The sequence below is a fragment of the Geotrypetes seraphini genome, chromosome 10 (assembly GCF_902459505.1).
Source record: "Geotrypetes seraphini chromosome 10, aGeoSer1.1, whole genome shotgun sequence".
Lineage (NCBI taxonomy): Eukaryota > Metazoa > Chordata > Amphibia > Gymnophiona > Dermophiidae > Geotrypetes > Geotrypetes seraphini.
In genome coordinates, this window is record NC_047093.1 from 127,168,961 (window position 1) to 127,190,230 (window position 21,270).

At 44.3% G+C, this 21,270-nt stretch overlaps 1 protein-coding gene across 2 annotated transcripts in view; it reads right to left on the reverse strand.

Annotated features, from left to right (window-relative positions):
• NIBAN1 (niban apoptosis regulator 1) overlaps nt 1-21,270 on the reverse strand; it is a 143,015-nt gene that overhangs the window by 78,814 nt on the left and 42,931 nt on the right. For both annotated transcript variants that reach the window (XM_033960061.1, XM_033960060.1), the window contains one exon: nt 1,335-1,465. In XM_033960061.1, the coding sequence (XP_033815952.1) occupies nt 1,335-1,465 (131 nt within the window). The remainder of the gene's footprint in view (nt 1-1,334; nt 1,466-21,270) is intronic.

Here is a 21,270-nt window from a genome sequence, read left to right on the forward strand (position 1 = left end):
ACAGGAAACGGCCACTGTGTCATTCTCTACTAGACAGTCAGCCTTTTCTGTGGCAGCTCTAGCTTTGTGGAACACTCTTCCAGGCTACTTGCGCTTGTGTGCAAATATGCAGGGCTTAAAAAAAAATTGCTGAAAACTCACTTTTTGGTGGAGGTATTTTCCCGAATTACCATCTAGAAGAGACCACTGTTGTGATGTTTGAGAGCGGAACATTATATGCACAGCGTGGTTTGTTGAGTTTGTATTATAGTCTTATTGTTATTATTTTAATATGAATGCATTCTTGTAAACAGCTTAGATTTTAAGTGGGCGATACATTTTTTTAAATAAATAAAAACCAGATATAAATCCTGGGTGTGCAAGTTGAACCTTCATCTTTGGCATTGCCGCAATTTCCCAGAACACCCCTGACATACCCATGCTCCTCTCATGGGAATTCCCCCAGATAGCACTATAAAAAGACATGTAAGTGTATTTCTGTGCTGATCAACCCTGTTTCGGTGCCTTGTATCCGTTGGTGCACATTTCCATTCAAAATAGCGCCTAACTTCCCTATAAGTGTTCTTCTAGAATAGGCTTATTACCTGTGCAAATATGGCACCTCAATGCTGGTGGCCTACTTATAGAAATTACCTCCCAAACACACTTAGCAGGCAACACTTAAGTGCCAAGAATGTGTGCAAATGAGTAGTAGAGACAGACAGACAGACAGAAACATACATGCCAATATTCCAGCTACACATTATTCGATAAGATAGAACCTAAATGTGATAGTGTATAGTTAGTACATCGATGTCTGCATTATGAGGAACTAGTTGTGTTTCTCTGTTGGTTATGCTGTTGCACCGAAACAGGGTTCTTCTTCTAAATAAAGAATTTCAAAATAAAGATGGATGTACATGTGGGCGGAGTCTTGGCAGAGCGTTGGCGGATGCACAATTGCATGCATAAATTATCGAATAATATTATTTTCCTGCATTCTATAGCAATCTAAATTATATGTGTGTATTTGTGTTTGATAGTATTCTATACATGAAAGTAGGCATCATTCATATGTTTATTGGAAAATGTTTAGTAACTCCAGATGGGCAGTATAGATTTATTTGTAAATAAATCAATAAATTGTCCCAGGAAACTGACAGACAGTGACCACACTGCTGTTTACAAGTTTCACAAATGGGCTCGTCCAACCACTTTCCTAGTCAATTAAAAACTCAGGTCTCCCTCTCAGATTCCCCGAAGGGTTTTTCGCAACACAGTACTTCTAATATCAAAAACTGTCACAGATGTTTGTTGGTTTTGTTTTTTTTTTAAATTCCTTTTTTTTTTTTTACCTTACTCTTCAGAAACTGTGATACTGAATCTCGATGTTGTTCCACTTCGTTCTGTATCTGGTTGAAGAAAGCAACCGCGTGCTGGCGTTTGTAATGGGGGCTGAAGTTCTTTATCAACGCTTCCGTTTTCCCTGAAAGAGAGCACAACATCGGTTAGCTTCATTTGTTCTCACTGTTGCTGTCTCTTCTTTGACCGATTACAAAATGTTGCCAGCATTGGCTTCCTGCAGTTTGAAATATCCGAGGATCTTCCTTTCCATTTCTCTCTTTTCCGTTGAAAAATTCTACCTCATTTCCACAACACTTTGAAAATGAATTCTTGCCTTGCTGATGAACCCGTTCAGACATTCGGTCATAAGAACATAAGAACATAAGACTTGCCTCTGTCGGGTCAGACCGAAGGTCCATCGTGCCCGGCAGTCCGCTCATGCGGCGGCCCCTCAGGTCCAGGATCTGATAGTGCTCCTACCCTAAAACTCACATACACTTTTCGATTTTCTCCTGTAGAGTAACCTTCTATCTATACCCTGCAATCCCCTTCGCTTCCAGGAAGGTATAGATAGAAGGTTACTCTACAGGAGAAAATCGAAAAGTGTATGTGAGTTTTAGGGTAGGAGCACTATCAGGTCCTGGACCTGAGGGGCCGCCGCATGAGCGGACTGCCGGGCACGATGGACCTCCGGTCTGACCCGACAGAGGCAAGTCTTATGTTCTTATGACCGAATGTCTGAACGGGTTCATCAGCAAGGCAAGAATTCATTTTCAAAGTGTTGTGGAAATGGGGTAGAATTTTTCAACGGAAAAGAGAGAAATGGAAAGGAAGATCCTCGGATATTTCAAACTGCAGGAAGCCAATGCTGGCAACATTTTGTAATCGAGATTCCTACTGCATGTGGTGACTGACTATCCACTCAGCATCTGGACTAGCTTGTCACACACCTTGTAACTAAGTCCATTTCCACATACCTTATTTAACCGTACATATAACCATCTGTTTATCCCAAATGACTTTGTTCTACCCATGTTTCTATATGTCTATATGTTTCAACTGCATTTGCTTCCATGAGGGGAGATATGATAGAGACGCTTAAATACACTACGTAATGTAAATGCGCCTGAGTCGAGTCTCTTTCAATTGAAAGGAAACTCTACAATGAGAGGGCATAGGATGAAGTTAAGAGGTGACAGGCTCCGGAGTAATCTGAGGAAATATTTTCTTACGGAAAGGGTGGTAGATGCGTGGAACGGTCTCCCAGAAGAGGTGGTGGAGACAGAGACGGTGTCTGAATTCGAGAGGGCCTAGGATAGGCCCGTGGGATCTCTCGGAAAGAGAAAGAGATAATGGTTACTGCGATTGGGCAGACTAGAGGGGCCATTTGGCCTTTATCTGCCGTCATGTTTCTATGTTTCCTACCTACTATGATGTTTCATTGTATTGTAGTAACATTTATAAGCATCAGATCTACAGTATACTGTTGGAATGCTCTTACGCAGTGGTCTCCAACTCAAACCCTTTGCATGGCCACATTCTTGATTTGTAGGTACTTGGAGGGCCTCAGAAAAAATAGTTAATGTCTTATTACAGCAATGAAAATTTTGCATGAGGTAAAACTCTTTCTGGTTTATAAATCTTTCCTTTTGGCTAAGTCTTAATAATAATATTGTCATTTATAGCCAAAGAGACATATGATCAAGAAACTGTTATCATTCCATTGTGACATCACTGATGAGGCTGGCTCTTATTGGTGGAATGAGGCATTATGACATCACAATCTCAGTTCTGCTTCCCAAAGACAAACAGGATGTCATGGTTATACTTTAGCCAGTGGTCTCCAACTCAAAGCCTTTGCAGGGCCACATTCTTGATTTGTCGGTACTTGGAGGGCCTCAGAAAAAAGAGTTAATGTCTTATAAAAGAAATGGCAATTTTGCATGAGGCAAAACTCTTTATAGTTTATAAATCTTCCTTTTGGTTAAGTCTTAATAATAATATTGTCATTTATAGCTAAAGAGACATGATCAAGAAACTGTTATCAAGCCATTGTGACATCACTGATGAGGCTGGCTCTTATTGGTGGAATGAGGCATTATGACATCACAATCTCAGCTCTGCTTCCCAAAGACAAACAGGATGTCATGGTTATAGTTTAGCCAGTGGTCTCCAACTCAAAGCCTATGCAGGGCCAAATTTTGGATTTGTCGGTACTTGGAGGGCCTCAGAAAAAATAGTTAATGTCTTATTACAGCAAGGAAAATTTTGCATGAGGTAAAACTCTTTCTGGTTTATAAATCTTTCCTTTTGGCTAAGTCTTAATAATAATATTGTCATTTATAGCTAAAGAGACATATGATCAAGAAACTGTTTTATTTTACTTTGGTGATTATGATAAACATACCCAGGGCCTCAAAATAGTACCTGGCGGGCCGCATGTGGCCCCCGGGCCCCAAGTTTGAGACCACTGCACTAATGTGTGCCTATTAATTTGTATTGTGCTGGCATCATGTTCATCTTCTCTATTTTATATAAACATTCAAATCTGTGCCTATTAAGGGATTTAATTTGTATTTTATGCTGTGAAATGGTGTGGTGGCTGCGTATTTTATGCTGAAATTGGTATCATATTGTTATACGAATGTCCTTTCATGCCGCCTATTATGCTATGATGGATCATTTGTACTCAGCTGGCATTTATCATACTTTTGTTATATCATCTGAAGAGATTCATTGAAGGCAGTGTACAGCAGGTGCTGCTTGACATAAAACGTACAACTTTGTTATCAGCATAACAATATTGAAATGATCAAACCTAAGCATAATCAATAAGATATACAAACCAACTGAATCCTAATAATAATTAACAAATATCTGAGGTAGTCAAAACTGAATTCACAACCCTCAGTACTCTTTGATATCTGTGCAGTTTGTTTGTTTTTTATTTTTCACCTCTCCGTGCTGTGTGCCATGCTTTTATGATCTCTTATATTGATTACTGTAATGTCTATGTTGGTTTGCCTAAATCACAAATTTGGCACTTACAAACTTTACATAACACTGCTGCCAGATTACTCTGTAAAGCAAAAAAATATGATAATATTACTCCATTATTCATCCTTCTCTGGCTCCTGATTACTTACTGAATATGGTTCAAAATTCTCATTTTAACTGTTAAATTTTACTATTCTGGTGAACCTTCATATTTATCATCTTTTCCTCACATGCCAACTCATTCATTACACTCTATTGACTATAACCAGTTAGTCTTCCCTAGTCTGAAATTTGCATATGATGAGACCACTCAGGTCTCATCATAACTTTTGTCCCCAAAGCTTTGAAATGATCTCCCACCTCAAATACTTGCCTTATAATCTCAGAGAAGCAATCCATATTACATTACATTACATTAGAGATTTCTATTCTGCCATTGCCTTGCGGTTCAAGGAGGATTACAAAAGAATTAGAAAAAATGTTTTACAGGAAGATATCTGGTAATTTCTAGTGGAGATAAGGTGTAGATGAGGTTGCTTTGGGGAATCGGGAAGGTATTGGGAAGTGGGAAGGAGCTAGCGGGTTAAGTCATTTGCAGGAATTTCTTGAAGAGTAGAGTCTTTATTTCTTTTCTGAATGTTTGTAGTCTGGGGTCATAGTTAGTAGATTGGAGATTTGGTTGTCGAGTTTTGCTGCTTCTGTGGCTAGAAGGCCATCATATAGTTTTTTCCGTTTGACTTCTTTGATTGGAGGGTACGTGAATGGAGTGTGGGTTTTCCGATGTCTAGTTGATGTAGTTTGGATGAGGCGGTTATGCAGGTAGATTGGGCTGTCGTCGTTTATGGTTTTAAATAGTAGACAGTAGAGTTTGAATAGTATTCTTGCCGGAATTGCAGAACAGAAAACCTGATTAGCATAACATGACATAAAATCCATTTAAGAGATATTAACCTATGAATTAATATGGATAGAGTCAATTTCTCTATTGGTTACAAAATTCTAATAGGTAATAAAATTTTATTAGCACATAAACTGAAAAAGATTAAAAAAAAAAAACATCAGGAGAAAAGTCAGAAAAAGTCCCCAAAATGACCCAAAATTTTTTCCCATAAACATCTCTAACGCAGAGGGACTTATGAGCTGACTTAAGTTATCATCTTGTCTTTTAATCATGAGGTCTGAAATCCCACCTTTAGGATATTTTCCATTTTCTTTTATACTAAAAAAAAAAATGGTTTCTTAAATTATGGGCTCCTTTTACAAAGCCACAGTAGAGGTTTGTACTGAGGGCCAGTGAGGTCAATTCTATGAGCATCGGAGCATTTGCCTCACCAGCCCACGGTAAAAACCTCTAGCGTGACTTTGTAAAAGCCAGCGAATGTATGTCTTTGCAAAACATTTTTTTTTTCCTTAGTTGCCCATCTCTTCATCTATGCACAATAGGCAAATTAAGAAACCGGCATGGAATTATTCTGAGCGCGTCAATGATTTATTGAAGGCTCCTTTTAGATTCAGATGTATATTTATCTACATATTGCATAGCATGTGTAAACTTCGGTGTGAAAAATGCAACACATCCATCCTGAACTCTTCAGCATTAGCCAGCAGTACTCATTTCTAAATTAAGATAACCAAGCACAAGAATCCCTCCCCCCCTTTTATAAACCACGATAGCGGTTATTAGCGCATGGAGCCACACTGAATATCCGCGCTGCTCCCGATGCTCATAGAGTTCCTATGACTGTCGGGAGCAGCACGGAGCATTCAGCGCGGCTCCCTGAGCTGATAACCGCTCTCGCGGTTTAGTAAAAGGGGGGAGCGTTTGGTGTCCCCTCTCAAATGGCCTCTTAAGGATCTGTCCTAATTAATTCTAAATTTCATTTTCCCATTCATAGAATGAACGTCGCTGTAGTTGTCTCCTTAGCCAGTGATGCAATTTGCTTCCCTGCGAAAGCCAGTTTATTATTAGCCATGCCTCTGGAAAAAAAAAAATGTTGGGTTTTTGTGCAATTAATGGTCTCTGTTTAGAAGCATTACTGATGTCTCCAGTCAGTCTCAGATGACGGGGCCAGGATATTGCACTGAAGATACTGAACACAGAGACCATTGCTGAAACAGGCCTGATGGGCCCTGAGAAGTGAATAGCAGGGTTTATTCAGTAAGCTCTTTGATGATACTGTTATTTTTTGAGAGGGGGGGGGAAGTGGGTGGAGAAAGACTGTTCCTTTAAGACATTGCCAGAAAAGAAGTAAAAAACAGAATAGCTCAGACAATACACAAATAGCATTTTATCTGTAAAAATGTACAGCTTATAATCATGACAGCAAAGGATAAAAAGGTGCATTCCTAGAGTGACCATATGGCTCCAGAAAAAAGGGGACGGATTGAGACATCCGGGTTTTACTTCCATTGAAAGCAATGGAAGTAAGAAGACTCCAACGGATTCAGAATGCCGCGGCCAAGCTCATCTTCGCTAAAAGTAAATTTGACCATGTCTCACCGCTCCTGGCCAAGCTCCACTGGCTTCCGATAATCGCCAGGGTCCACTATAAATGCGCCCGTTTAACTTTCAAAATCCTATATGGTATCCTCCCTCCCTTTATCCCTCTTTCTTGGAATTCCTCAAACCCTAATACCACCAGATCCTCCCACAAATTAAAACTAGCCTTCCCCTCGCTAAAAGGCATTTCCCACACAGGAAAGCTAGGGACCTCCCTCCACTTCAAAATCACTGAGCTCTGGAACAACCTTACCTCCCCTCTTCGGAACTTGAGCTCTCTCCAAGTTTTCCGCAAACATCTGAAAACCTGGCTTTTCTCAAAAAATGTAAGTCTCTCTCCTACTTAGGAATCAAGGAAACTCTTATATCTTGGCATCCCAAGTCCTCTAAATTTTCTTCACACTTCTACCTCTAACCCTCTGTTGTAGTTCCTTCCTATTTCTCCTACTGTAAACCGCGTCGAGCTCTACGAACGTGGAGATGATGCGGTATACAAACCTAAGGATTAGATTAGATTAGATTGAGACATCTTGGTTGCTTTCACTGGAAGTAAAACCCGGATGTCTCAATCCATCCCCTTTTTTCTGGAGCCATATGGTCACACTATGCATTCCCTAGGAATATAACGTCCCAAAATGCAAAGAGTATGGAAGGACCAATGGACATCCAATAAAAAAAACCCCATAAGATCAGAGGTGGATATCAAATTTTATGAAATATATACCAGAAGGAAAATAGGATCAGATTCAACACCAATCTGTGTTTCGGAAAAACAATGCCTGTTGAAGTACTCGACTTCCTGGTTCTACATCCTCCCCCCCCCCAAAAAAAAAATGCGGCTCACATAGTTGTTAAGAAAAGCAAAAGCATGCTGGCTATCACATTTTTGGTGACACACCTCCCAGCTGTTGGCGACACCACTAGTACATCCTGCAGCCATGGGGTGGTAGACCTTTAGTTTTAGGGGGAGTTTGGGGTGAGATGTGCTTCTGGCACCCTTTATGTGAAGTTCACAACTGTGCCCTCTAAGGTGTCCCACTACTCTTGGCATGTCTATGTGGCCAGTCCGTCACAAAGATGGACACTCCCATGTCTAAATGCTCTGGATTTGGACATTTTCAACTTGGCTGAAAATGGGGTATAAGATTAGGCATCCTATGGGTTAGAATTTCTGTTGACCTAGACGTTCAAGTAGTCAATTTTCAAATATACAGTGGAACCTTGGTTTGCGAGCATAATTAGTTCCAGAAGCATGCTCGTAAACCAAAGTGCTCTTATATCAAAATGAGTTTCCCCATAGAAAGTAAGGGAAACTCCACAGACACCCCTCACCCCCACCCCTATGCCCCACAAGGCCACCGGAGCTGCTTGTTTCCACCCCACCACATCACTTCCCAAAAAGGCCCCCATCCCCAAGAACCAGCATCGCCCGCCCAAACCCAGAGCCTTACCACGATCTGGCACCGGCACCAGCCCACAGGATGAGCCGGTGCCGGAAGATCCTGCCTCTTGCTGCTGATCTCTGCTGGGCTGGGCCTTGAGCATCTGACATTTCCTAACACCCACTCGACACTCCCCTACACCCACCCCATGGGAGGGGCCTTTGGTATCTGGCCAATTGGAATCTTAGACCACTCCCAGTGCAACCCAGAATGCATTGGGAAGGAGGCCTAACAGTATAAATGAATACCTTGGCTGGTGGGGATCCCTCTAGCCCCACCAGCTACAGTCCTCTGTGGAGCCTCCTGGAGCATGTACGGGAAGCTCACAGCATGAACAGCCAGAAGCATGCCACCCACTGCCCTGAGGTTTTGGCTCCAAATTATTTCTAGCGTCTATTTCAAACGTGCCTGCTTTACATTTAAGATCTTGCATGGCATCTTTCCTTCCTTCCTTCCTCCCTCTATTTTGGAATTCTACAAAGATCCGAGATTACCAGACCTACTCAAAAACTTAAAGTATCTTTTCCTACGCTGAAAGGCGTCATCTATACTGGAAAATTAGGGAAGTCTCTTCTTTTCAAAATTACTGAGCTCTGGAATAATTTTCCTGTCCAGTTGCATGATCTGGGCTCACTCCAATTATTCCAAAAACATCTAAAAACTTGGCTTTTTTTCAAAATTGTGATCCCTGTTGTATTCTTTTTAATCTTCTGTAAACCATGCCGAGTTCTATCTTTATAGAGAAGATGCGGTATATAAGCCTATGGTTTCGTTTAGTTTAGAAAGGGCTTGGGGCCCTGCTTCACTAGCAATTCACTTTGTTGTGGAGTGGGCCTAAACTAAAACGGGGTGGACCAGGCCCAGGTCTTTACCCTACACAGATGGTGCTGTATAGACAACCTTTTTTAAACAAATGTTGCCATGGACTTTGAATATCTTGCCTGGATTTGGAAGTGTAGCTCAAGGAAATTATGTGCCCTTTCAGTTACAATTTAAGACAAAAGTGAATTACATGATTTAACTAAATAGCAAAGTAATCTGAATGTAGTTCACGATTGCTAATGCCCCTTCTCTATAACACAGCCCAAACTTGTTGGTTTTCAGACTGGTCAGAGTCCTTGAGTAATGAGTTCCTCCAATTCTTTTCCAAATTTAGTGCTGTTTCAAAACTTGTTTATATGAAGCAGAGCCAGGATTTCCCAATGCTCCATTGACTGGGAAACCTCAGCCGCATTTAGCAAATATCAGCTTTAAAAGACCCCATTTGAAAATTCTAGGAAAGTAAGCCTGAATTATTCCTTTCTGGATGACCATGAAGAGCTAGGATGGAAAACATAACATTTTTCACATTCAGTGCAGATGTGCATTTGCTAACCCTCTGAGTCTTCTCACAAAGTTGTTGTGTCTTCTTTTCATTCACTAAATTGTGTGCATCCCTCATCAAGTCTATGGTCCTCAAGCAGATCCAATACCTCCTTTTATCCTTAAGCGCTATTTTAAGATTTTTGGTCCTTTCATCCTTACGCTAGTTAGTGAAAGCCTTCAACAAAGCATCATGCCAAAGGCCTGGAAAGAATCAATCATTCGTCCCATTATTAAAGACCAAAAAACTAGCTCCGAGGATAAATCAAATTACAGACCAATAGCAAATATTCCCTTCCTAGCAAAACTAACTGAGAAGATGGTATTTAACCAAATATCGGAATTCATTGAAAAAACCAACATCTTACATCCGAATCAAACTGGCTTTAGACAGCATCACTCTACAGAACACTCACTGATCGGTATGACCACCTCCATACAATATTTTCTGGATCATCACCAATCGGTTCTCCTAATTTCTATTGATCTTTCAGCCGCTTTTGATACGATTGATCATCAGCTTCTGTTAGACAGACTTCAATCTATCGGCATTACAGACCAGGTCCTTTCTTGGTTTGTATCATATTTCACAGATCGTACCTCCACTGTGTCTTTTAACAACTCAATTTCTGAAACTTCTACAACTACGTATGGTGTCCCTCAGGGGTCCATTCTCTCCCCACTTTTGTTTAACATTTTCCTTTCCCCATTGATGACCTTGTGCCAATCCATTGGCTTTAACGTATTTGCCTATGCTGATGACATTCAGCTTTTACATCCAATAGATACTAACAACCCTTTGGATACAATAACAATTAATAAGAAGCTTGAACAAATACACCAATGGCTGGACACTAATAGATTAGCGCTTAATGTTAACAAATCAAATGTGATGCTTTTTCCTTGGAAAGATAGTTCAAAACTTAATTTTCCCATCTCCATTAAGGGTTCTCCCTTACAATCAGTAAGCAACATTAAGGTTCTAGGGGTTATTTTCGATTATAAATTAACCTTCCATGACCACATTAGTAGCATTATTAAATCAACCTTTTTCAGACTCCGTCAAATACGCTCAGTTTCACAGTTTCTTTGCTTAAAATCTCTTAACATTCTCATCCATTCTCTGGTGATTTCTAAGATAGACTATTGTAACGCCCTATTTAAGGGAATTGCTCAAAACGAAATTAAACGTGAACAGATTATCCAAAACGCCTCTATTATACTTATATCAAAAGCCAAGAAGTTTGATCACGTAACACCTCTCCTTAAAAAGGCACACTGGCTCCCGGTAGCTCACCGGATTACATATAAATTATGTTTGCTTACATTCAAATCCCTACTTTATAAAACTCCTGCTTTCATTTATAAATTATTAATTCCCTCTACTTCAAACTGAACGTTGAGATCCAATGAACAGCATTTGTTGACGATCCCCTCTCTCAAAATTATTAATACAAGACGGCAATTTATTTTCTCCGTCATAGCCCCCCCAAAATGGAATTCGCTTCCTATTTACTTGAGGGAAGAACGCGACTTGGAAAAATTTAAGAGTAAATTAAAAAGCTTCCTTTTTAAAGACGCTTTTGATACTTAGCTAGCCAGTTCTCTAGCTGATTTTAACTCTACTGTATAACCTCATTGTAGCATTTTGGCTTCCCCTACCTTCATGTATTCTCCTTGAATGTCTTGCTTACTTTCAAATAACATGTAGTTCTTTTTTCCTTCCCTCCCTAGTGTTTTATAGGTTTGTCAAGTTTGTCAATAGTCCTCCAAGACTTAGCTCTTGTTATGTGTTGTATTGTTCCCTGAATTTTGTAATTTTAGTACTGTGTACATCGCTTAGAATTACGATTAAGCGATTAATCAAAATTTTATTAAACTTGAAACTATATTGTATATACTCGAATATAAGTCAATCCGAATATACGTTGAGACCCCCATTTTTCCCCCCAAAAGGAGCAAAAATGGTTGACTCAAATATAAGTAAGGCGGCTTAATAGTCAAGTGCCCTGGCCTGCCAAGATCTGCACCCAGTGCCCTCTCCCTCTCCTGTCAGGCTCTGCACCCAGCCCCCTTCCCTCCACCCCCTGTCAGGCTCTGCGCCCAGCCCCCTCCCTGCCAGGCACTGCACACAGCCCCCTTCCCTCCCTCCCAGGCTCACCACCCTCACTGCCCTGTCCATCATACCTCCTCTTCCGTTGGAATCCATGGTGGTCCAGAGGTGTAGCGGGCAGGAGCGAGCTTTCTGTGCGCCTGCCCTGCTGATAACCCAGTTGGTCGGTCACTGCCACGCGTTCCGGCTTCAGCCGCTGAGCGGTACCGATCATGAGAATTCACGGGAGCCATTCAGAAAGCCGCTTAGCGCTGCACCGCAGCAGCAGTGCCAAAGCGTGCTCCTGCTCGGTACCGCTCAGTGGCTGAAGCCGGAACTCGCAGCAGCAGCGAGCGACCGACTAGGTTAGCAGCAGGGCAGAAGCACGGAGAGCTCGCTCCTGCCCACTACACCTCTGGACCACCACGGATTCCAGTGGCAGAGGAGGTACGATGGACAGGGCAGGGAGGGAGGGATAGGGTGCAGAGCTTTGCGGCCCAGTGGAGGCCTGCAATAAGTCTGGGAGGGGATTGGGTGGGCGCTGGCCCGAATATAAACCGGGACCCCCATTTTTGGGCCAATTTTTTTGCCCCAAAATCCCAGTTTATATTCAAATATATAAACTGGGTAATCATCAAGGACAAAAGAAAAAAAAAAACCCTAGTTTTATGAAGTATGACATGACCCTCCTCCTTCTCCCCTCACTAGCCCTTGATCAACCCATCATCCTTGAGCAGAGAGAATCAGCATTCCTGAGTTACAGAGGTTTATCGTGAAATGCTATTTTAAAGGCCAGGTTCGCAATGGTTTAGGGCTGCCTCAGACCTCTTTTCTACAGAATGCATCAACGCCTATAGAATTTTAGATCCTTACTATACCATTATGAAAGCTTGGTGCATGATAGTTTAGACTTCATAGTGTTTGCCATAAAGACGAGACTCGATGTCTTCACCTGTGCCTGTCCTGTGATTTCTACATCGATTGTTTATCCAATGTAAATTAGCTCTTTGCCCTCAGACGGGCTGAACAGTATATTGTTAAATATTTACTGATGCAATCCAGGCTATGCAGATTGCTTTCTGAAGATCATCAGACAATCGGAGATCATCACATGATAATACCACCAAGGCTATCACAGTGCTAGTTTTATCAGCTACTTATTATGCCATAAAAATGGTACAATTTGCATGATTGCAAAGCAGCTGAGATATGGGGATATATTTGTTTTCTTGACAAAATTATCTGATCCTTGAATGCTCTAGGCCCTAGGGTATCTTCTTCTGGTCTTCTTCCGTGTTCTCCTTTCCCTTTTTGGCCTAGGTTGTTTTGTTTGTTCACTTAAATAAATATTGTCATTGCCAAGTTAAATGCCATAAGGAATACCAGGGCCCCTAGGTCTAGGCTGTGCGTTTTCACCTACAACTGTTCTCTTTCCCTTTGGATTAAGTGAGGCTGCCAGGATTTGGGGCATAAACTCAACATGTTCCCTACAGATAAACAGTAGACACCAGTCACCAGAAAGAAGGAGTCAGGAAATAGCCCAGGGTAAGATCCAACAGAGCAATCTTACAGAATAGGAATACTAAAAGAGGTTAAGGTCAAGGCTTGCAAATAAGACCTATCTGAGAGCCACTCATTCTTCATGACAACGATCGCCCACACATAGGGATTGTTGTCATTGCAAAACTACGCGAATACGGCCGGGAGGTGATACCTCATGCTCCCTACAGTCCAGACATGAGTCTACCAGTCTTCGACCTTTTTCCAAAGTTAAAACAACCTATGCGTGGACATCGTTTTGCACCTCTGGAAGAGCTTTTTTCCGCTGGTACCCGAGCCATTCGGCAACTGAACAAAAATGGTGTCTTGGATGGAATAATGAAGCTTCCCGGACGTTGGGACTCTGTCATTGCAAAGCAGGGAGACTATATTGAAGGACTATAAAGAAATACTTGAAAAAGAAAAAGAAAACATGTAAATTAAAAAAAAAAAAATAGTGTGTATTATTTATGAAATGATCCTTGTATAATGTGAAGTGTTGCAAACCAAAAAACGAGAAACCTCAAACTCCTCTGAATATAAAGGAAAACCACAAAACAACATCGTCAAACAAAAGCCGGCAAAGTGAAGCTGATGAACTGGAAACTTCCAGGTTTATTTATCACATAAAATCAAGGAATAACTTAACATCAGTTGAAAACAATTGCAGCTAGCATAGATGCAAATAAAAAGAAGCAAATAATCCCATAAATGTACCAGTCTATGTGGGGATTACACAGTTATCTACACTTAAACCATTCCACCTTGATGATGACTTCAGTTTCAGCAAATCGAAACAGCTGACAAGTGGTAAGACTTCAGTTGATGGATGCAAACATGGGACGCTACATAGTCCATGTTTTGACAAGGGAAATTGGCTTCATCAGGGGTCCATTGCTGAAAGATAACCGACCAGTACCAAAGAGGAACAAATACGTAAGAGCGCATTTGAAATGAGAGCAACTAAGAACACCAACTCCAAATCACGATGCAAACCACCATGATGAATATCGCAAGAGGTAGTCTATGAAATGAAATCAATACTACTTTCTTTTGAATTTAAGGATTTTATGAGATGCACATACATTGCAATGTTTAGCTTGTTCACCCAGATGTCACTCCAGCCTTGAGCTGGCAGTGGAAGCCCCAAACAGCTGAGTACAGGGGACTCCCTGAAGCCGGTGACTTCGGGAAGTCCTGCTGGCTCAGCCGATTAGGGATTCCCCCGCCACATTCAGCTCAGCCAGCAGTGAAAGCAGCAGTGGCGGGCAGAAGAAAACTTTTTCAAATTTTGACAGGAGGAACGAGGGGAGGAGCTGTGCCTAGCGATTGCTTTTCTGAGCAGGCGCTAGGCACAGTTCCTCACCGGGGCAGCTCTGCAATCAGGCGCGATTCTCTAGCCAGCGCTGTCTCGGGTTTGACGTGATCAGAAGCCACTTTTAAGGCAGATGCCGACATGGGCACTGATTAGAGAATCCAGGGATAAGACTGTTTTTTTTATTATGACCCACAGGTTCAGATATAAATGATGCATTTTTAAAGAATCCTCTACTCGGGAATAATAACCTAACACATCCTCACCGCTTCCCAAGTATAACCCGTTCTTGTCGGCATGTTTCGCATCAGAATGCCGTTTCAAGGGTCTCCCGCAGCCGAGTTAAAGAAATCAGTAGGAGTCGGATGACAAAATCGACCGCGGGAGACCCTTGAAACGGCATTCTGATGCGAAACATGTCGACAAAGTTATGTTTTTATTATGAGCCACATTACATAAGAACATAAGAAGTTGCCTCCGCTGGGGCAGACCAGAGGTCCATCCTGCCCAGCGGTCCGCTCCCGCAGCGGCCCATCAGGGCCATTGCCTGAACAGTGTCCCTGACTAATTTTGGAACTGCCTCTAATCCTATCCCTATTATCTACCTCTACTCCTATCTGTACCTACCTCTACTCCTATCTGTACCTACCTCTACTTCTATCTGTACCCCTCAATCCCTTTGTCCTCCAGGTACCTGTCCAGACCTTCTTGCAGTATATACAGTAATAAGAAAAAGAACTTGGAAACAAGTGGGAAGCATTTTATTTTATCATTTCCAGTTTTAGAGACCAGCCTGTTTTCTTTTTGTTGAGAACAGGCTGCATTCACTGATTCTGCTCCACTTAGCCACACTTTGACGATGAAAGGCAGAGTTTCTAAATCAGTTGGTAAAAAACTTATATTCCTTAACAGTGAACTCTCTTCACTGAGATTGCAATAAATACAGTAGGCCAAATTCTGGTTCACCAAACAGAGTTCAGTGCAAAGAAAAAAATGTTAGAGATTTCCTAAGCTCCTTTTATAATACAATGACACATTGTGGGATCGGTAATCCAAGTAGACTGACGCAGATAATCCTCGTTTTCCATGCTTTGGATAAAAACACTGGCCGAAATGTGCGAACAACTCTACAGAGTATATAGTTTCAAGTTTTCAAGTTTTTATTAAAATTTGATTGAGTCGCTTATCCAATTTCTAGGCGAGATACACATTAAAATATAATAGGAAAGACAAAAACATGACTAAAATAAAAACAACGCCAATAACAGGACAATGAAAAAGATTTAAATGAAACATCAAATGAATGGCGTACTAATGGTTGACAGATTGAACGACAAACATGAGACAGAAAGGAAGACGGGTTGGAACCACAAGTTATATAGGAAAGAAAGACGAATAAGGAACAAACAAAAGGAGGGGGAACACTGCTTTGTTATAATGGAGGGAATTCAATAAATGGCCCCAAAACTTGGATGCTAAACAAATTCAGCGCTAAGCGTGATTCTATACAGCTCATTTAGTGTTTAGCGCAGATTAGAGAGTTGCACGGGGACAGAAATCCCATCTATCCCCGCCCGTCCTCGTCAGGATCCTCTCCGTCCCCACCCGTCCCCGCCAGGATCCTCTCTGTCCCCACCCGTCCCCGTCAGCATCCTCTCCGTCCCCACCAGGATCCTCTCCGTCCCCACCAGGATCCTCTCCGTCCCCATCAGGATCCTCTCCGTCCCCACCCGTCCCCGTCATGATCCTCTCCGTCCCCACCCGTCCCCGTCAGGATTCTCTCTGTCCCCACCCGTCCCCGTCAGGATCCTCTCCGTCCCCATCAGGATCCTCTCCGTCCCCACCCGTCCCCGTCAGGATTCTCTCTGTCCCCACCCGTCCCCGTCAGGATCCTCTCCGTCCCCATCAGGATCCTCTCCGTCCCCACCCGTCCTCGTCAGGATCCTCTCCATCCCCACCCGTCCCTGTCAGGATCCTCTCCATCCCCACCCGTCCCCATCAGGATCCTCTCCGTCCCCGTCAGGATCCTCTCCGTCCCCACCCGTCACCGCCAGGATCCTCTCCGTCCCCGTCAGGATCCTCTCCGTCCCCACCCATCCCCATCAGGATCCTCTCCATCCCCATCAGGATCCTCTCCGTCCCCATCAGGATCTTCTCCGTCCCCACCCGTCCCCGTCAGGATTCTCTCTGTCCCCACCCGTCCCCGTCAGGATCCTCTCCGTCCCCATCAGGATCCTCTCCGTCCCCACCCGTCCCCGTCAGGATCCTCTCCGTCCCCGTCAGGATCCTCTCCGTCCCCATCAGGATCTTCTCCGTCCCCACCCGTCCCCGTCAGGATTCTCTCTGTCCCCACCCGTCCCCGTCAGGATCCTCTCCGTCCCCATCAGGATCCTCTCCGTCCCCACCCGTCCTCGTCAGGATCCTCTCCGTCCCCACCCGTCACCACCAGGATCCTCTCCGTCCCCGTCAGGATCCTCTCCGTCCCCACCCATCCCCATCAGGATCCTCTCCATCCCCATCAGGATCCTCTCCGTCCCCATCAGGATCTTCTCCATCCCCACCCGTCCCCGTCAGGATTCTCTCTGTCCCCACCCGTCCCCGTCAGGATCCTCTCCGTCCCCATCAGGATCCTCTCCGTCCCCACCCGTCCCCGTCAGGATCCTCTCCGTCCCCATCAGGATCTTCTCCGTCCCCACCCGTCCCCGTCAGGATTCTCTCTGTCCCCACCCGTCCCCGTCAGGATCCTCTCCGTCCCCATCAGGATCCTCTCCGTCCCCACCCGTCCTCGTCAGGATCCTCTCCGTCCCCACCCGTCACCGCCAGGATCCTCTCCGTCCCCGTCAGGATCCTCTCTGTCCCCACCCATCCCCATCAGGATCCTCTCCGTCCCCACCCGTCCCCATCAGGATTCTCTCCGTCCCCACCCGTCCCCATCAGGATCCTCTCCGTCCCCGTCAGGATCCTCTCCGTCCCCACCCGTCCCCGTCAGGATCCTCTCCGTCCCCATCAGGATCCTCTCCGTCCCCACCCGTCCCCATCAGGATCCTCTCCGTCCCCACCCGTCACCGCCAGGATCCTCTCCGTCCCCGTCAGGATTCTCTCTGTCCCCACCCGTCCCCGTCAGGATCCTCTCCGTCCCCGTCAGGATCCTCTCCATCCCCACCCGTCCCCATCAGGATCCTCTCCGTCCCCGTCAGGATCCTCTCCGTCCCCACCCGTCACCGCCAGGATCCTCTCCGTCCCCGTCAGGATCCTCTCCGTCCCCACCCATCCCCATCAGGATCCTCTCCGTCCCCACCCGTCCCCGTCAGGATTCTCTCTGTCCCCACCCGTCCCCGTCAGGATCCTCTCCGTCCCCACCCGTCCTCGTCAGGATCCTCTCCGTCCCCACCCGTCCCTGTCAGGATCCTCTCCGTCCCCACCCATCCCCATCAGGATCCTCTCCGTCCCCGTCAGGATCCTCTCCGTCCCCACCCGTCCCTGCCAGGATCCTCTCCATCCCCGTCAGGATCCTCTCCATCCCCACCCATCCCCGCAAGGAATTGCCTCCATCCCCGCCCGTCCCCATAAAAAGCAGCAATTACTTCTGACAGGATCATCAATTCCACAGTTTCTTTTGTGTTTGCGCTGCTGTTTTCCTTGTGGAATCTCTTTGGTGGAACCCTTTTTTTTGTTTTCTGTTCAGGTAATTAACTTATAAACCCCCTCTTTTACTAAGGCTGACGTGTCCATGATATTATATGGACGAATCCTGCTTCCAAAGCCTTCCATCCCCGTGGGCCAGAGGGGGGTCCCCATGGGAGTCCCATGGGTTAGGGGGCATTCCCGTGGGAACCCCATGGGACCCGCGGGATTCCCGTGATCCCCGTTCCCGTGCAGACCTCTAGCGCAGATCCCATGCCTAACTTTTGGATGCCGGATGTATGCCCGCTGAAGCCTAGTGTCAAATGTCAGCACCCAAATTGGGCATGGCTTGGCACACCATTTTTCAGAATGCCCCTGACACGCCCATGGCCACACCCCCTTTTGAGATGTGCATCACGAGAGTTAGGCACCGCGCCTTAGAGAACAGCGTGCATCCAGAAGCATTGCAAATTGTAACGAGGGCCAATTAACATCAATAATTGGTATTCGCATCCAATTACTGACGGTTCAGAGCTCATAATCCAATTTATTTGTGCATGCAACTTTGGATGCCATATACAGAATCCAGGGAACTATGAATTTGGGCATAACCAATGAGACCTGTAACATGGGGACCCTTTTACTAAGCTGCATTAGGCAGTAATGAGTCTCTAATGCAGCATAAAATGGAGTACCGTGAGACATGTTCAGGTTTACCCTCTCCAAGGTAGGGAGAACGAGAGGGCACTCTCTAAAGTTGAAAGGGGATAGATTCCGTACAAACGTAAGGAAGTTCTTCTTCACCCAGAGAGTGTTGGAAAACTGGAACGCTCTTCTGGAGGCTGTTATAGGGGAAAACACCCTCCAGGGACTCAAGACAAAGTAGATAAAGACAGACTGTTCACACTCTCCAAGGTAGGGAGAACGAGAGGGCACTCTCTAAAGTTAAAAGGGGATAGATTCCGTACAAACGTAAGGAAGTTCTTCTCCCCCCTAGATAGTGGTGAAAAACTGGAACACTCTTCCGGAGGCTGTTATAGGGGGAAACACCCTGCAGGGATTCGAGACAAAGTTAGACAAGTTCCTGCTGAACCGGAACGTACGCAGGTGAGGCTGGACTCATATAGAGCACTGGTCTTTGGATAGATTCCGTACAAACGTAAGGAAATTCTTCTTCACCCAGAGAGTGGTAGAAAACTGGAACGCTCTTTCGGAAGTTGTTATAGGGGAAAACACCCTCCAGGGATTCAAGACAAAGTTAGACAAGTTCCTGCTGAACCAGAACGTACGCAGGTAAGGCTCGTCTCAGTTAGGGCACTAATCTTTGACCTAAGGGCCACCGTGAGAGCGGACTGCTGGACACGATGGACCACGGGTCTGACCCAGCAGCAGAAATTCTTATGTTCTTATGGTGCAGCAACTCTGAAATCTGTGCTAAATAATTTTTCTAATTTTTTGGGGGTCATGCCCAGAGAGTGGGTATTCCATTTAGCCGTTTCATTACCACATGCTAAGTGGTTAATCCACAGATATCGCCTTCAAAATAAGTGCTGTTAAGTGCTCACGTGGTCATTTTAAAGCATGGGTGCGTGCTAATGGCGACATTAGCGCACGGCCATTAATGCAAAATATATATTTTAAAAAGCATGTTTTTGGCTGCGGTAAAATTGGCCTTAGCACACGAGAGAGACCCACACAAAGGCCACATTTTCCCCACATCTTAGTAAAGGGACCCCATAGTTCGTAAAACATACATCTACCAGGATTCTCCAAACCTTTCCTGGTGACTCCAATAGACAGTCAGGTTTGAAGAATAGTGAGAAAATAAAAGTAAGAGATATTTTATGTCAGGCTGTACCTGCTGTGCATCACCTTGGCTGAATCTGTTTATAAAGGCAGTTAATAAATCCCAATAAATAACATGTGAATGTGCCTGTACTAAGATTCCAAATGGGGCCTCCCAAAGACCTGTAAAGCCTGTGGCTACTCTGAAATCCTGTGAAGGCCCCACTTGGAGTATTGTGTTCTGTTTTGGAGACCGTATCTAGCAAAGGACGTAAGAAGACTTGAAGCGGTCCAGAGGAGGGCGACAAAAATGATAGGGGGTTTGCGGAGAGACTGGAAGCCCTGAATATGTATACCCTAGAGCAGGGGTGTCAAAGTCCCTCCTCGAGGGCCGCAATCCAGTCGGGTTTTCAGGATTTCCCCAATGAATATGCATGAGATCTATTAGCATACAATGAAAGCAGTGCATGCAAATAGATCTCATGCATATTCATTGGGGAAATCCTGAAAACCCGACTGGATTGCGGCCCTCGAGGAGGGACTTTGACACCCCTGTCCTAGAGGAAAGGAGGGACAGGGGAGCTATGATTCAGATGTTCAAATACTTGAAGGGTATTAACGTAGAACAAAATCTTTTCCAGAGAAAGGACATAATTTGAGGTTGAGGGGTGGTAGATTCAGGGGCAATGTTAGAAAATTCTACTTTACGGAGAGGGTAGTGGATGCCTGGAATGCGCTCACGAGGGAGGTGGTGGAGAGGAAAACGGTGACAGAGTTCAAAGAAGCGTGGGATGAACACAGAGGATCTAGAATCAGAAAATAAGAGTAAATATTGAAGAACTAAGGCCAGTACTGGGCAGACTTGCACGGTCTGTGTCTCTATATGGCACTTGGGTGAGGATGGGCTGGGGAGGGTTTCAATAGCTGGGACTGGAGTGAACTTCAGTAGTTGGAACCTAAGCACAGTGCCGGGCAGAACTTTGGATTCTTGCTCAGAAATAGCTAAGAAGAAAACAAAACATTTAAATTGAATTAGGTTGGGCAGACTGGATGGATCATTCGGGTCTTTATCTGCCGTCATCTACTATGTTACTATATTTACAGTTAGGGTCAGATCTAAGACGCCCTAAACTACACGGTGCCTTGAGTTTAGGAATCTCTCTCCAACAGAAGTACATAATTTTGGGCTTCAAATTCTGCACAAAGCACTGACGTTTCAAAATATACAAGTGTAATCTGGTTCTTAGGCAAAATGCATCTCATTCATGTTTATTACAGAGTGAAAATAAGA